A 16,460-nucleotide genomic window follows, 5' to 3' on the forward strand; every position below is an offset into this window, starting at 1 on the left:
ACCTGCAGTGTTGGAAAGTGGGATTAGAATGGGCATCTGTTCTATTCCACAAGCACAGATATCTTGAGGTATTTTTATTGTTGGGTCGACACAAGGATACCAGCTGTTGGAATTGTTTTTGAGAAAAGCTGTAATGCAATGAGATCTACATAACAACAGTAGCAGTAATTTCAAACTGTTACTTCAGCATCACTTTATTTTGAAGTTTTTACATGTTTCAGATCTCATATAGAGTCATAGAGATTATGAAGCAAGCGATAATTAATCAAAACGTAAAGTATAAAACTGGAATTCATTTGGTATCTCGCAAAAACGTTTGTTGTACAAATGTAACCTGTATGTTTGCTGTCACTCTGCATAACAATGTTCTGTAGCTCCTAAGTTCCATACATATTCCATTGTTATGTTTAATACGTTGAAACCCTCTGTGATTGAATTACACCGGGAAGCTGGCTTCAGGATTCAGGTGATCAACGTTACTCCAGTGAGGTAGAATCATTGGCAGTCTTTCAGTTTTCTTTACCAGCAGGGCCCATAAATGGGTTTCCAGAAATGTATTCCCTTTCTCTGATAAGTGCAGTCCATCCGAAAGATAAGAGCAAAAGTCCTGTATTGTGTTAAAAAGAGCCTTCAAAGTTATCAGTTACAAGCTAGTCACAGACAAGATGGCTAGCTGTAGTTTAGATTGACTACAGCCACAGCAACGTCGAAACGTAGAAATTGAATTTACATAACCTTCTATTGGCAGTATTTTACGCTTTAGTTCTACAGGGCATTGGTGAAACCACATTTGCAGCAGTGCTGGTCTGCTTATCCCAGGTTCGATTCTAGCTTCGGGCAACTGTCTGTGTGGAGTTTGCACATTCTCCCCATGTCTGCGTGGGTTTCCTCCAGGTGCTCTGGTTTCCTGCCACAGTCCAGAGATGTGCAGGTCAGGTGAATTGGCAATGCTAAATTGCCCATAGTGTTAGGTGCATTAGTGAGAGGGAAATGGGTCTGGGTAAGTTACTCTTCGGAGGGTCAGTGAGGACTTGTTGGGCCAAAGGGCCACTTTCCATACTGTAGGGAATCTAATCTTATTTACAAATAGATGTAAATGGGTTGGAAGCAGTTCAAAGAATGTTTACTAGACTAATACCAGGAATGAACAGGTTTGATTATGAAGAAGGTCTATAAAAGCAAGGCATAGAATAAGAGGCAACTTGATTGAAACACAAAATCCTGAATGGTCTTGGCAGGATGGATATGGAGAGGATGATTTCTGTTGTGGAAGAATCTAGAACATAGAGGATCGCTATTTTAGGAAAAAAAACATGAGTCACCTGTTTATGACCAAGATGATACTCTTCATCAAAAAGGCAATGGAGAGAGAGTCCATGAATATTTTTAAGGCAGAAGTAGATAAATTCTTCACGAGAGTGAAAGATTATTGAGATAGGTGGGAATGTGGAGTAATGAGATCAGCTGTGATCCTACTGAATGGCATAACAGATTCAAAAAGGTCAGTGGCCTATTCATCTCTAAACAGGATTGTGTTGCTGGAAAAGCACAGCAGTTCAGGCAGCATCAAAGAAACAGGAGAATCGATGTTTCAGGCATAAGCCCTTCTTCAGGAGGGGCTTATGCTCGAAACGTCGATTCTCCTGTTCCTTTGATGCTGCCTGACCTGCTGCGCTTTTCCAGCAACACATTTTTAAGCTCTGATCTCCAGCATCTGCAGTCCTCACTTTCTCCTAAGCAGGATTGTGTCAGGAAAGCAGAAGACTTATTAAACCATAATGCACTCTTAAACAGGAATTGTGCCAGAAGACTGAAGGATAGCAAATATTGTCCCCTTGTTCAAGAAGGGAAGTAGAAACAATCCTGGTAATTATAGACCAGTGAGCTATAGTTCGGTTGTGGGTAAACTGTTGAAAAAGGTTATATGAGATAGGATTTATAATCTAGAGAGGAATAAGTTAATTAGGCATAGTCAAAATGGTTTTGTGAAGGGTAGGTCATGCCTCACAAACCTTATTGAGTTATTTGAGGTAACCAAACAGGTGGATGAGGGTAAAGTGGTTGATGTGTATATGGATATCAGTAAGGCATTTAATAAGGTTCCCCATGGCAGGCTATCGCACAAAATATGGAGGCATGGGATTGAGGGTGATTTAGCAGTTTGGATCAGAAATTGCCTGGCTGAAAGACAGAGGGTGGTGGTTGATGGGAAATGTTCATCCTGGAGTTCAGTTACTAGTAGTGTACTGCAAGGATCTGTTTTGGGGCCACTGCTGTTTGTTATTTTTATAAATGACCTAGATGAGGGTGTAGAAGGATGGGTTAGTAAATGTGTGGATGACACTAAAGTCAGTGAAGTTGTGGATAGTGCTGAAGGATGTTGCAGGATACAGTGGGACATAGATAAGCTGCAGAGCTCGGCTGAGAAGTGGCAAGTGGAGTTTAATGCAGAAAAGTGTGAGATGATTCACTTTGGAAGGAATAGAGTGTACTGGGCTAATGGTAAGATTCTTGATCGTGTCAATGAGCAGAGAGATCACGGTGTCCATGTACATAGATCCCTGAAAGTTGCCACCCAGGTTAATAGGGCTGTTTAGAAGGCATACGGTGTGTTAGCTTTTATTGGTAGAGAGATTGATTTTCGGAGCAATGAGGTCATGCTGCAGCTGTACAAAACTCTGGTGCGGCCAAACTTGGAGTATTGCGTCTAGTTCTGGTCACTGCATTATAGGAAGGATGTGGAAGTTTTGGAAAGGGTTCAGAGGAGATTTATTAGGATGTTGCCAGGTATGGAGGGAAGGTCTCACGAGGAAAGGTTGAGGGACCTGAGGCTATTTTTGTTGGAGAGGAGGAGGTTGAGAGGTGATTTAATTGAGATATGGAAGATAATCAGGATTAGATAGGGTGGACATTGAGAGCCTTTTTCCTCGGATGGCGATGGCTAGTACGAAGACAGATGTAAGAGGTAGTTTCTTTACTCGGAGTAGTAGGGGCGTGGAATGCACTGGCTACAACAGTAGTGGACTCACCAACTTTAAGGGCATTTAAATTGTCACTGGATAAACATACAGATGAAAATGGAATAGTGTAGGATAGATGGGCTTCAGATTGGTTCCACAGGTTGCTGCAAGGTTTCTGATGAGCTTTAACATGCTAAACCTGTGCTGTATAACTCTGTAAAGCAATGTTTCCTGCTGTTTGTGCAACTAGAAGAAGGGTTACACTTAAAACGTTGACTTGTCCACCTCCTGATGCTGCTTGGCTTGCTGTGTTCTTCCAGCCTCCTGCTTGTTTAGCTTGTGCAACTTATACTTCGCACTATTACAGATAATCTAGCATGTTCATGCACTGACAGCTTCAGTCTCTGGTGCTCCCAAGTTTTATTACTGAATCAACAAATTAGCTGATAAACGATCAATTTTTGGATACAACACTGAATGGTACAATCCAATTAGTTTATTCCCTGGAACCTTTTTATGCAAGTGCAGGAGATGGAAAACCTGAGATTTTCCTCTCATTTCACTCTCCTCACCAGCCAAGGCCCAAACACTTTGAAGTGTTACAGCCATTGTCATATACCTTTTATTCTATTTACTGCTCATTATATGGTCCATTTTATACTAAACACAGATTGAGACCATTTTCTGAAACACTTCTGCTCAATCTGAAAGTGTGATCTTGAGCTTTTGATCATCTGGCATTTTAATTCTCCAACCTGTCTGTCACACTGATCTCCGGGAGTCTGTTACCAGCAGTTCAAAGGCTCTCCCAACAGCACCGTCCAAACCTTCAACTCTTAACCGCAAGGGCAGCAAATGCATGGACTCAGCACATACAAAGTTCCCTTCCGAGCATTACAGTTGTTCACACTGCATCTTATTTTTTTCTTACCTGATTCTTCATTTGCATCAAGGTACAGAGATCGAGCACATCAATTCCACATTCTTCTGCAACCTTGACACAAGCTGCAGCATACTGGTTGGTTACTGAATTGTATCTGTTTAACTTACTACCTGAAAACAAGGTCAGAGTTGCAAGTTATCTTTCATCATATTAGACAATAGTGTTATCAACAGCAACCAGATTTTACAGTTTAAGGAACTTTGGTTCAGCAATGTTACACCAGAGATGCGCTTCAGATACTGCAATCAGAGAAGGAGGAATGTTAACTGGCTACTTTGTCAGGTATTTATATTTATATCCAGAAAGTAGCACCGAAGGAGCTTCTGCTCTGTCACTTTTCCAACAGGTTTGATATTCTTTTCACTTGTGAGAACGAGAGGAGGTATGATTAGCAAAACTGACCATAATGCCATGCTGCTGGAGTCTTTTCGACTGAGGGAGTTAAAAGGAATGTATTTGTAAGAGGTGGTAAGGTTAGAGTAGTAGCTGCTGTTTTCTGAAGATGGTCCTGAAAGTGAGGGGAAGGACAAAGCAATAGTACAGGGTAGCAATATGAGTAATGATGACTAAGGCGGAACAGGAAAGGATGGAGCACGCAATATGAGTGCACCAGGAAAAAGAATGAAAGATTTTTCGTTATCTGAATGTACATAGTATTGGAGCAGAAATGTGGGTATGATGATAGCCATTACAAAAACATGGTAGTAAGGTGACTAAGGCTGGGAATTATTTATTCAAAGTTACTTAGAGAGTCATAGAGATGTACAGCATGGAAACAGACCCCACGGTCCACCTGTCCATGCTGACCAGATATCCCAACCCAATCTAGTCCCACCTGCCAGCAACCGGCCCATATCCCTCCAAACCCTTCCTATTCATATATCCTTTCAGATGTCTTTTAAATGCTGAAATTTACTAGCCTCCACCACTTCCTCTGGCAGCTCATTCCATCCACCTACCACCCTCTGAGTGAAAAATTTCCCCTTACTTGACAGTTTGAAATTGAGATGGCAGAATAGGTTTGTTGATATTAGAATGAAATTGGTACAGTAGTGAGAAATAATGTCTCATAAGGAAAAGTAGGGGAAAGGAATTATTTTTGAATGGTGTTTAGGTCCCTTAACAGTGGCTAGTTAAGGATGTTATTAAATTAAAAGAAAAACTACGCGAAACTGATGATTTATGATATGCCATAAGACTGGCAATAGGAACCAAAAAAACACAATTCAACAAAACAAAAATTAGAATGAGTGTTTACTAACAAATAAAACAGCAAGAGCTTCTATAGGTATATAAAAACACAGTAGGTGAAGTGCACATTAGTCTCAAAGGATGGGAGACTGCGGAATTAACAATGATGTTTCCCAATGTTTATACTGTGCCTGTCACATAAAGTGAAGTGCCTTGGAATGTTTCATTAATAATGAATGACACATAGCAAATGACCAAAACATTTGCTCAAAGAGTTACAATCCAAGGAATGCCTTAAACAAGGTACAGAGACAGTCACAAGGAGAGAATTCCAGAACTTGGGCTTAACAACAAGAAGGCTGTTGACCAGTTCGTAGATTATGCTTATTATTAGGAGAATCTTAAAAAGTCACTGGTGGTAGGATCAGCAGGGAAAGGGAGAGCGAGCGAAAGATCAAAAGGACAGAAATGCTTCCTTCTTGCATAATTTCCAAAATGATTATATTCACAAGTTATTCACTTGTAATTACACCTTAAAGAATCAACATTGGAGCAGGTATAGGCTATTCAGTCTGATCATCGAAGATTTCAGTGTCTTTCCCTTTCCCATTCCCAGAACCCTGTTTGCTGCAGGTAATCGGAAATTTCTCAACCTCTACCTTAAACATACTGGAAGACTGAGCTTCCCATAGCCCTCTGTGATAAGAGACTTCCAGAGGTTCACAATTTTCTGTATTTTAAAACAAAAACCTCCTCATTTCAGATCTAAGTGTGTGGATTAGTGCTAGATTTGAACCCACCATGACAGATGGTGAAATTTGAATTCATTAAAAATCTCGAATTAAAAGCAGACCTAATTAATGATGACAACGTAGCTACAGTCAATTGTCGTGAAAACACAACTAGTTCACTAATATTCTTTTGGAATGGAAATCTGCCATTCCTACTTGGTCTGGCCTACATGTGACTCCAGATGCACAGTAATATGGCGGATTCTCAAATGCCCATTGGGTATCTGGGGATGGGTAGTAAGTGCTGATCCAGCCTGTCATGTCATGAATTAAAAATTGACATCCCCCTTAATTTTAAATTTTCACCTCTGGTTCGAGACTCCTTAACCAGGGGAAACATCATGCTTGTCTATCCCTGTAAAGTAATTTCTAAGTTTCAATGATGTCACCTCTCCTTCGAAACTCTGGGAATACAAGCCCAGTTTTCCCAATCTCTCTCTTCACAGGACAGTCCTGCCTTCCCTGGAACAAGTCTGGTGAACCTTCATTGCACGATGATGCTATCTTTCCTGAGCTAAGACCAAAACTATGCACACACTCCAGAGATAGTCTAACCAAGCTCCTATGAATAGTAAGACTTCATTACCGTACACCTCTCGTAATAGAGGATAACATTCTATTAGGCTTTCTAATGGCTTGTCAGCCTCGAGTGACTTATCGACAATTACACCTTAGGTCTGTGTACAGTAGCAATGTCCAGAAACAGAAGTTTACATTGTTCTCTGCCTTGGCATGCTGATTGCTGTGCATGGAACATTGCAGCGGCTGTGCATTTGCAGCCACACAATGTAGAGGGGATGTTGTTTGGCCTCTCTGTACAGCTAGGTAAAAACAATGACTGCAGATGCTGGAAACCAGAGTTTAGATTAGAGTGGTGCTGGAAAAGCTCAGCAGTTCAGGCAGCATCTGAGGAGCACAGCTACACTGTCCAGCTTCTGACCATTAGGAAATACTTTGCACATAATTTTCTCCCACCAAAGTGGACAATCTCTCATTTTCCACATTATATTCCATCTGCTATGTTCTTGCCCATTCAACAAGTCTGTCCAAGTTCTCCTGAAGCCACTTTACCCCTTCCTCACTATGCCACATTTCCACTTAGGTTTTGGGGCCCCAGCTGTTCATAGTATATATCTATGATGTGGAGTTGGCAATCAAATGGTACAAGTATTGATCTTTGTGCTACTCCATTAGTCACGACTATTCTCGGTCATGACTTTTAATCTAATTGTGCTAACGCCTTCATTATTTCATTTATTCAAATTTAACACACTTGCTTCAGAATTAACTAGTCTACCTTCAAACATAATGTAAAATTCTATCATATTATGCTCACTCATCCCCAAAGGCTTTTGGTATACATCGATTGTCGTGCAGCCTTTTTTCATTGCATAATACCAAATCGAAATTAGCACATCCATGAAGCCATGTTTCTGTAATGGCATTTAGATCATACCCATGTATCTTTGTGACTTAAGATCGTCCACCTTGTGAATGCTGCGTGCATTCAGATAGAGTACAACAGGACTGCTGAAGAATTCAGCACATACACATTTTAAAAGGGAACAAATAACATTGTCATTTTCTACAAACTTCAAAATAATCTAAATTGGTGTTTGGATGTTTGAGGTGGGAATGCATCTCAGGAGACTGATTTCTCATCTGCTTTTCTCTATCTAGTAGCAATCACAGCAGATTAGAGATTCTAATGATTCTCAATTTATGATGTACAGTTTGTGCTTCTAGTCTGTGCATTTGAATGTGTTTACATTACCTTTGGCAATGCACTCCTCTTCCCAAGCTGATTCATCCAGTGGAGGTGGAGTCACCATGATCACCTTGTCTTCACAAATACCTATAGACTTCAGGTATTGGGCTACACCTTTCAGATTTTCAGCATACTCAGTGAGAGGAATATGTTGCACTGGATTTATATCTAGTCTCGCAATAAAACAAAAAGATAAACTAGCAGGCTGCAAATCAGACAGTGAAGCTCTCTCAAAAAGTTTGAAGCAATTAATGCCACTATTCCACCTTTCAGTGTCAACCACTTCATTTCTGAAACCTCTACAGTTTATGGTACAGTCTTTTCCAACAAACCTGTTGATTTGTAAAGAGATGTAAAACCTTATAAATTATTGTAATTTCTACACTGCCTTTAGTTTGGTGGAACAGATTTTATCAATTACTATCTTTCCCATTTCAGTCTGCTTTGGCACACTGTTCCTATGCTCATAGAAAAATTCCTTTACAACCAATCAATAGAGGATGTAAGAAAATAGACAACTCTTATAGACAACAATTATTGCTAAGTAGGTGCATTCCTCAGCATTGTTTTTCAAAGCAGTGAAAAACCTTTAAGCTTATCACTTATTAAATTTTTTTGCATTAATCCTAAGTTTAAGAGTTAATGTAGAGAAATCTAACGACAATATATGGATACTTTATGAAAACAGCCAGCATCCCCCACCTTATTACAGGCTCTTTCCTGTGATTGGTTGATGCAAGTTTCAATTTCAGGACCATGCTAGAAAGCTGCTCCCCAATCAGCAATGTGTAAGGGAATTAAACCTCTCAGGTTACGGAGAGAAGAAAAAAAATCCAAAATTCCCACTTGTGATCACCATGCACCTGCTGAAAATGAGCAAAGCTGGTGATCAGGTGACAGCAATATTGGGGTTGGTAGTGACAAACAAATACTTCACCCAGGGTTAAATAGTTTTTTGCCACCTGTTGCAACAAATATTTTGATATTCTGATATTTCTTTAGAACAGGGCTGCATCACATTTAAAACATGATTCTAGTCAACATTAGGGAGCCAATAACAAAACGCTTCCTGTGTGATAGAAAGAGGAATTTTATGACCTGTTTACTGGAGAAGAAGATAATAAAACAATGCATACACAAACACCGTAGTAAGTTTAACAATGGAGGAACGTCTGGTCTAGACAGGAAGAATTTTAAAATATTTCACTTCTGGGATGTGAATGTCATTGACTGGGTGTCACTTTATTGCCCATTCCTAGTTGCCCTTCAGATGGTGGTGAGCTGCCTTCTAGAACCGCCTAAGTCCATGTACTGTAGGTTGACCCACAATGCTGGTAGGGAGTTACTTTGAGGATTTTGATCCAACAACACTGAAGGAACAGCGATGTCTGGCTTGGACAAAAACCTGCAGATTCATTTCGTCTAGAAATAGGGCATCCATTAGACCCAAAACATCAACTCTGCTTTTTCTCCACAGGGGCTGCCAGATCTACTGGGTTTTCCCAGCAATTTCTATTTTAATACTGGCTCACAGTTTTGTGATCTCACATTGATTTCACGAAGCTTGCCTCCATCTGTGGTCAGGTGATCACTGCAGCCATTTTATGTCCATGTTTCTTCCTATATGAAACCATTTCAGTCTGTGAGGATCTGAGGCATTAAAATCAAATGATGGAGATTTGAATATTGACAGTCCATGTTTTACCATTATTGTTGCACACCCAATACAAATGGTGGACCCATATCTGACGCTTTAAGTGAGGATAACAACAGCAGAAAACACTGAAGAAAATATTCTACCAATAGCTGACTGTTGTGTGGGTTGCTGGCAGTTAAGCTCAATTGTATAATTATTTAAGAAACACACGTACCAGGAACACTATAAATAATTATCTCCTTTCCATCTCAGTGGGACCAAGATCAAGTGAAGAATCCTTATGATCGCACCAGCTGGGATCAACTGATAGCACAGCCTGGAAATCAAACTTAAGAACTTGCTTATGGTTCATTTCAGCTTTGGTTGTATTTCTACTTAGCTAAGTAGGATATTTCTAGCTGACATTTGCTAAAAACTTGAGATACAGCAGGCTGAGAGCAGAGGGACTGTGTATAATGCCTACCTTTCAGGGCAGAATCATTTGCTCCAAACATGACTATGACAGCAGCAATTGTTTCTTGGTTAGCAGGCTGAGTAATAATCTTTGGCAGAACGCTTAGGGCCCATTTTGTGTTATAGCCTGATAGGCCACGGTTTAGCACGTCACACTTCCTACAAAAATAAATTACAATTTTGTGTGGCAAAGTAATAACAGGAATTGTGCTATGCACACACACACACAAGGCAATACATCCACCATTAAATACACTGCTTGCATACTCACTCTGGAAACTATTCCATTTTTCTGGAAGCAGTTGTCATAATCATCTCTCTATTATTGTGAGGTTTGACTGTTTTAATGCTCACCTTTAACAAATCTTTAATCATCTACAATTTGATATAATGGCACAATCCATTTCCAATCTTGCGTTTATCCTCACTGGGATCCTTCTGAATCAATTTTAAGATCCAACTTCCACGATCAATTGTCATCTCAATTCCCCTTGGCTCAATATCCTCATATTCACATCCATCACAGCTCTGGTATTGCTATTTCCCATTTCTTCTTCTTTGTTCAATTGTAAGTTAATTGTTACTTCCACATTTCCTCTTCCCTGTGTTTTCTCAGAACTTATTTCTAAATTAGTTGTTTGGACATGGCCAGCATTTATTGCCCATCCCAAACTGCCCATTGAGCAGTTCGAGTCAACCACACTGCTGTGGGTCTGGAATCCTATGTGGGCCAGACCAGGTGCAGATGGCAGATTTCCTTCCCTGAGGGCAATTAGTGAACAAATCTTTTATTTTACAACAATCGACTGTCAGTATTAGACTAGCGTTTTACTCCAAATGTTTATTAAGTTATCACCATCTGCCAGGGGAGAATTCAAACCTATTTGTCCAGAACATTAGCCTGGGACAGGCTTCCGGGTTACTAGTCCAGGGACATTATCACCTGGGAATATGTTGCCCATCCCTTCACTATCGCTGAGTGAAAATCCTGCAATTCCCTCCCCAATAGCACTGTGAGTCAACCCACAGCAGCGGTTTGAGACGGCAGTTCACCACCAACATGTCAAGGGCATCTAGGGATGGGCAATTAATGCTGACCAGCCAGCGACGCCTACATCCCATAAGCTCATCACCTCTTTCTGGCCCAGCTGTTAACTCAATTCAGTTCACCTCCTTCTGCATAGTGATCAATTTATTTTACAAATGTGCTCATCTTCATGGATGTCAATGGTTCAATGCCTCATTCATGAGCTTGAGAGTTCATGTCCACTCCAGGGATGTTCCAGTGTTGTACTGGGGGTGGAGGGGGGTCTGCTGACTTTCAGATAAGACCTTAAATTGAGGCCTGATCTTCTGTCTCAAGTAGGTGTAAAATATCTGATGACCATGAATCCATCATCGATTGTCAGAAAAATTCGTCTCGTTCACTAATGTCCTCTAGGGAAGGAAACTCGTATCCTTACCTGGTCTGACCTCCATGTGACTCCAACTCCACAGCAATGTGGTTGACTCTTAAGTGCCCTGTGGGCAGTTAGGGATGGGTAATGAATGCTGGCCTAGTCAGTGATGCCTTCTTGAATGAATAAAGGAAAAAAAGACGCTACTTTGAGCAAAAAGGGAGTTCTAAGCAGCAATGCTTGAAGTTGCAATTTGGTATTTTAATTGATAAAGACAGCTTCTTTCCAGACATCACATCACCGGTAGATTGATTAACTTACCGAACAAGTCTGTTTGCAATTGCAGCACCCCAACCTCCTCTATCAAAGGACTGCTAAGAAGCAAAAGAGTATAATGCACAATTAAACAATCAAGAAATATAGGTTTTGATGTAACTTTTCTCCATCAATCCCAGTCCATATTGCAGTGAACTTAGGTAATATAAATAGCTTTTAGTCAGATTTCCAGCCTGCCACCATGGTGAAAGAAAACACTACATTCTACGAAGTGGATTGTTACATTGCAAGTAATTGCTGAAATTGCCACCTTATGGAATTAGTAATACTGAGTCTTTATTTATAGCTTTATAATAACAAACTCTATTCCTGCCTAGAAATTCCTGCTCCCAGCAAGGGTAATCAGCATTTCTAAAAATTCCAGTGGAAAGAATCTTATGGATTCTTGTGATACGTCCATTCAGTGCTCTGGATCTGTTCAGCAAATGTATGAAACATGTTATTCAGCATGATAAACCTGTAAACTGGCTCACTTGTCCCAGCGTGGAATGAACCTTTTGAATAAAGGGGTCACTTAGGCATGTGTCTCACCTTAACCTGTGACACTGCTTCCAATGAAACCATAACTTGATTACTTTAATTGTTTTCCTTGGTATGGTCTTCATCACCATTCTCTAAAGACCAAGGGATGCAGATTTGAATAAATATGGTAAATAACTACTTTAGTGATTCAACACCAGATCTGTTTGGATCACATTAACAAACGACTGAGTCCTGCACCAATCTGCTAAAACTGCCTTTCATTCCATGATCTCCTGTCTGCTTCTTTACTACAAACCACCATATGAAAAACCTCTTCTCTGCCTCCTCCACAGAAACCTCCAACGTTAATTGTACGGATTGAGTTCCTCCAAGCAGCAACTCTGATGATTTATTACTTCATTTAATTCCATGATCGCCCTTCGCCAAAATTCCTCTAAAGTTTCCCGCTGCCCTAAGCCTGAAATCTCATTTTTCTCTCTTATTTCCATCATATCCTCTCTAACGCCCTTCTCTTTTCACTCAACATTATATCTAAAGAACTACTGATCAATCAGCCAAGAACTTGGCCCTATGTTGGCTGATATAATTAACTGTTATCTCTCGTCAGGTACTGTATCTTTTTTTCCCTTTAAATCTCCCATTACTAAAAAGAAAAACGTCCCCTCATGGTCCCTGGTCTTCACAAACCAAATTTCCAACCCATATGTCCTCTCCAAAGTCCTTAAACATGATGTGATTCCCATCTTTCTCAGTATTCCCTGTTTGAACTCTATAGACAATTCACCCTGCTACAGTGACATCCTATGAATGCGAGAAAGTGAACTGTCTCTTTTTTTCTGTTTGCAAGCTTTTCTGGAGTGGACCGAGGCTTTGAAAGTCTGATGCACAAAAGGATTTAGGATTCCTAGTTCAGGATTCTCTGCAGGTTGGTGAGAGTTAAAGGAGGCAAATGCAACGTTAGCATTCATTTGGAAAGGGCTAGAATACAAAAGCAGGGGCTGAATGTGCTGCTGAGGCAGTAATCCAGAGAATCCCTGCAGTACAGGCAGAGGCCATTTGGCCCATCCAACCCCTTGGATGAACATCCGAGCAAACCCACTGCCCCCAGCCTCTCCCTGTAAGCCCCACAGTTACAGCCCAGACCCTTCCTCCATGGTCCAGCCATAAACTGGGCTATTTACTCAATGTCTGAATAAAAGGCAGTTAAAGTAAACTTCTCCAATCAATAATAGCAGTGTGAGACTGATCACCGACAGCTCAGGGACCACCCTCTCTCCACTACCTGAGTGATGGAGTCTCCAAATAAGATCACTTTGGGCCACAGTAAGCCTCTGGCCGACATTGTCGCCCCCGGAACTGGTGCGCGGCCGCTCTCCTTCCCCCGGAACACGCTCCCCGCCGCCTGTGGGGCCGGACCAGATTGTTCCCCCCGCCCCTGAGCACAGACTCCTCCCTCAGCCACAGCCTCTCAAGGAGTTCTTCTAATCCCATTCCTGGTTTCTAAACTACTGTGTGTTTATATTAAGACGCTCAGTACGGCATCACGACACATCATCGTTCTGTTTTTGATCATATTTGGTGCAATACTGTAACTTTGTGAAGGGCAGGTTTACACTTTTAAAGCTTTTTTTTAATTTTGGGAGAGAGCACATTAATTTGAAATGTGACATGAGTGTAAACTGCGGGGTGGACAGATGACTCTACCATTGGTGTTTTCCTTGCACAATATCTGGATCCACTACAGAATAATAGATTCTTCAGATTAATCAACAACATGTCACTTATACCAGGAGGTGAGAAGGAAAAGTAGAAAGGGCCATAGTTTTCTTCTACAAATTCATGTTACTATATTTTCTACTTGCAATGATTGATGCAACAACTGAAGGTTAAGATCAAATAAGGTTTCCTGCTATTGCATGTTGTGAAATTTTAATGAAATAAAACATGGATGGCAATAAGCACTATTACCATAATGTTTTGTTTAATGAGAAAAACAGCACGACAAAAAATTAAAATATTTATTTTAATAAAACTGCAGTATTTTTTTGCTCCCATCTTACTGTGCACTCAACAGGCACCACAGTACTCATGATAAGGTTCTGACATTTTTAAATTTACTATCTTGCCACTCAAGTTAGACAGCAAAAAGTGTACTTTTTCAGGAAAACAATAATTCAAAGACTGCAGAGTTACCAATGATGAATGCGTATAACTTCAGCCTAAAGGACAGTTTTTTTGTTAAACTTTTAGATATACTCCAGTATTTGCTTACATTTGAAGGTTATCACAAAATTCATATTTTTAGTACTTTCCCACTACAAAACATATACTTTTCTGACATTGAATATCAATGACAATGAATGAATTAGTTCCATCAAAATCCTGGAAAGGTTCCTTCATCACTAAGATTGCAGGGTTCCACCTTTGAGAATGATTAGGACTGAGGAGATGAATACTGGCCTTGCTAGTGAGGCACACATGCCATGAATGAATAAAAAAACTAGACAAGATCATTTGTAGCATTTACTTACATGTTTAACAGAACAAAAAAGGATGTCATTAAAACACTACATCCTACAATCTGAAAATAATACAAATGTTCTACTGTTCATATTTATTACTGTTTTTCATAATTTCAGAAGAGTGCTGGGTGCATTGTTTCATAAAGCCGCTGTACTGCTACTTCGACCATTTCTCGAAGTGGTTCATCCTCCACACTACCCTCTTCACACACAACCACCTATGGGAAAATAAACAAACAGAATTAGGAAAATGTTGAAAAAGATACACATCAACAGTGAGTTTTAACATAACACACCTCTCTCTGCATTGTTTTCATCCAAAGCTTTTAAAGCTCTACTTTTAATTTACTCCTTCTGCATGTCAATTTTGATATGTTAGATCCATGTAAACTCCTTTAGAGGCCTTATCAAAAAAATCCTGCAGTCGATATTGGTTGAAAGATAGTCTGATAAGATTGGGTGCCATATGTGAGGAAAATAAACATGGATATATCCAACAAAGTTTTTAAAACATTATCTCACAAGAACTACAAACTGAAGAAAAGGCAGGCAAAGTAACAGTGCTTTTTTTTAATTTAATCCCTAGCAATCTTTGAAAAAATCTTTTGAAATGTTTGTGCTCATCAAGGTAGTTAATAACAAATGGGTAAGAAAACATTAAAGTTCAGCACCACTTTCAGATCAGGTACTCATGAGCTAAGGGCAGTATGAAGCTTCCTGTCAGTGCTCAATAATGTGCTTTAATCTCAATCAGACACAAGATGATACATATCCATTTAACTAAAGCTGCATCACGCATCCAGGAGTCCATCTTTTGTTCAGTATGACCATCCAATTAAACTCGAATAACAGTTGATTTTACGGTTAATGGAAATTATTTTTGAGTGACTCAACTAATTTTACTGAGCCATTCAGCAGGCAGAGCAGAAGTTAGGTATTTAGTACTCTTACAAACTATTTTGATTAAGCAACTACACATGACTAGAGTGATACAATTACAAGGTTAATCATTGCACAGTCTAAACATCTTTTGCTAACACTCTTTGCATGCTTCTTTGTAACAAATTCATTATTTTTTGTTAAGCTAAAGAAACCTGGCTGACTTGTTTTTATTACTAAACCAGCTACAATCTGAGACCCATGTAACTGGCCACATCATGTTTAAATTTGAAATTTGTTGTGACCACTGGAGTAGAAGAGTGGGACTAAAAATAAATCAGTGTATCCCTGCAACCTCAACTATAACAACCTTGGAACTCTCAAAAGAACCTTCGCATAAAGGCAGATAAAAGCAAGAAGTAAAATAGCAATGCTTTAAAAGAAACAATTGACTAAAGTGATTTGACATGAGACTCTTTGCACAGCATTCTAGTGATGTAATCTTAGAGACCATTTGAGGTTATAGTTTGAATCAATATATTAAAATGTGGGTTTCTACGTGCTGACATCATCCAGACTTGCTGCATAAAAACAGCAGTCACTGGAAATGTGTTCATAGGTTTATGATGTATGGAAACAACTAATGATAGCTTAGATTGGCACAAAAATCTAAACCAGTATTCTTTTTTAGAAACAAAATACTAAAATATCTATTTTCACAAATAATAACAAAACAACACTTTTTCAAGCAGAGGGTAGTGCGTGGATAGAATGAGCTGCCAGAAGAAGTGGTGGAGGCTGGCACAATTACAGCATTTAAAAGGCATCTGGATGGGTATATGAAAAGGAAGGGTTTAGAGGGATATGGACCAAGAGCTGGCAAATGGGACTAATTTAATTTAGGATATTGTGGATGAGTTGGACCGAAGAGTCTGTTTCTGTGTTGTACATCTCTATAAATCTAAGTAAAAAGTGATATTTCTGTGTCCTCACAAATAAATTTTAATTCCCAAAAAAGGCACAATGCAAATAACATCCTGCCACTTAAGTGCCATGTGGTAACTATCTCCAACAAGAGAC

At 39.7% G+C, this 16,460-nt stretch overlaps 2 protein-coding genes across 3 annotated transcripts in view; both read right to left on the minus strand.

Annotated features, from left to right (window-relative positions):
• Nucleotides 1-165: 165 nt before the first annotated feature.
• iah1 (isoamyl acetate hydrolyzing esterase 1 (putative)) lies at nucleotides 166-13,350 on the minus strand. Of its 2 annotated transcripts, none has more exons than XM_043678100.2 (6): nucleotides 13,262-13,350; nucleotides 11,482-11,534; nucleotides 9,774-9,922; nucleotides 7,660-7,821; nucleotides 3,892-4,013; nucleotides 166-607 (listed from the first exon to the last, which is right to left on the minus strand). In XM_043678100.2, the coding sequence occupies exons 1-6, from the start codon at nucleotides 13,319-13,321 to the stop codon at nucleotides 437-439; spliced, it is 717 nt and encodes a 238-aa protein (XP_043534035.1). In that variant the 5' UTR covers nucleotides 13,322-13,350; the 3' UTR covers nucleotides 166-436. The 2 variants fall into 2 exon arrangements, with proteins under 2 accessions (XP_043534035.1, XP_043534042.1); XM_043678107.2 differs by having other exon boundaries at nucleotides 11,482-11,531; nucleotides 13,262-13,344.
• A 588-nt stretch (nucleotides 13,351-13,938) lies between these two features.
• The window catches only part of cpsf3 (cleavage and polyadenylation specific factor 3), a 36,703-nt gene continuing 34,181 nt past the window's right edge, over nucleotides 13,939-16,460 (minus strand). Inside the window, exon 18 of the mRNA XM_043678130.2 lies at nucleotides 13,939-14,719. Coding sequence (XP_043534065.1) covers nucleotides 14,615-14,719 — 105 coding nt within the window. The 3' untranslated portion in view covers nucleotides 13,939-14,614. The remainder of the gene's footprint in view (nucleotides 14,720-16,460) is intronic.

This window comes from Chiloscyllium plagiosum, unplaced genomic scaffold, assembly GCF_037043375.1.
Source record: "Chiloscyllium plagiosum isolate Xiang-an unplaced genomic scaffold, Cpla_swu_hap1 HiC_scaffold_3, whole genome shotgun sequence".
Taxonomy (NCBI): domain Eukaryota; kingdom Metazoa; phylum Chordata; class Chondrichthyes; order Orectolobiformes; family Hemiscylliidae; genus Chiloscyllium; species Chiloscyllium plagiosum.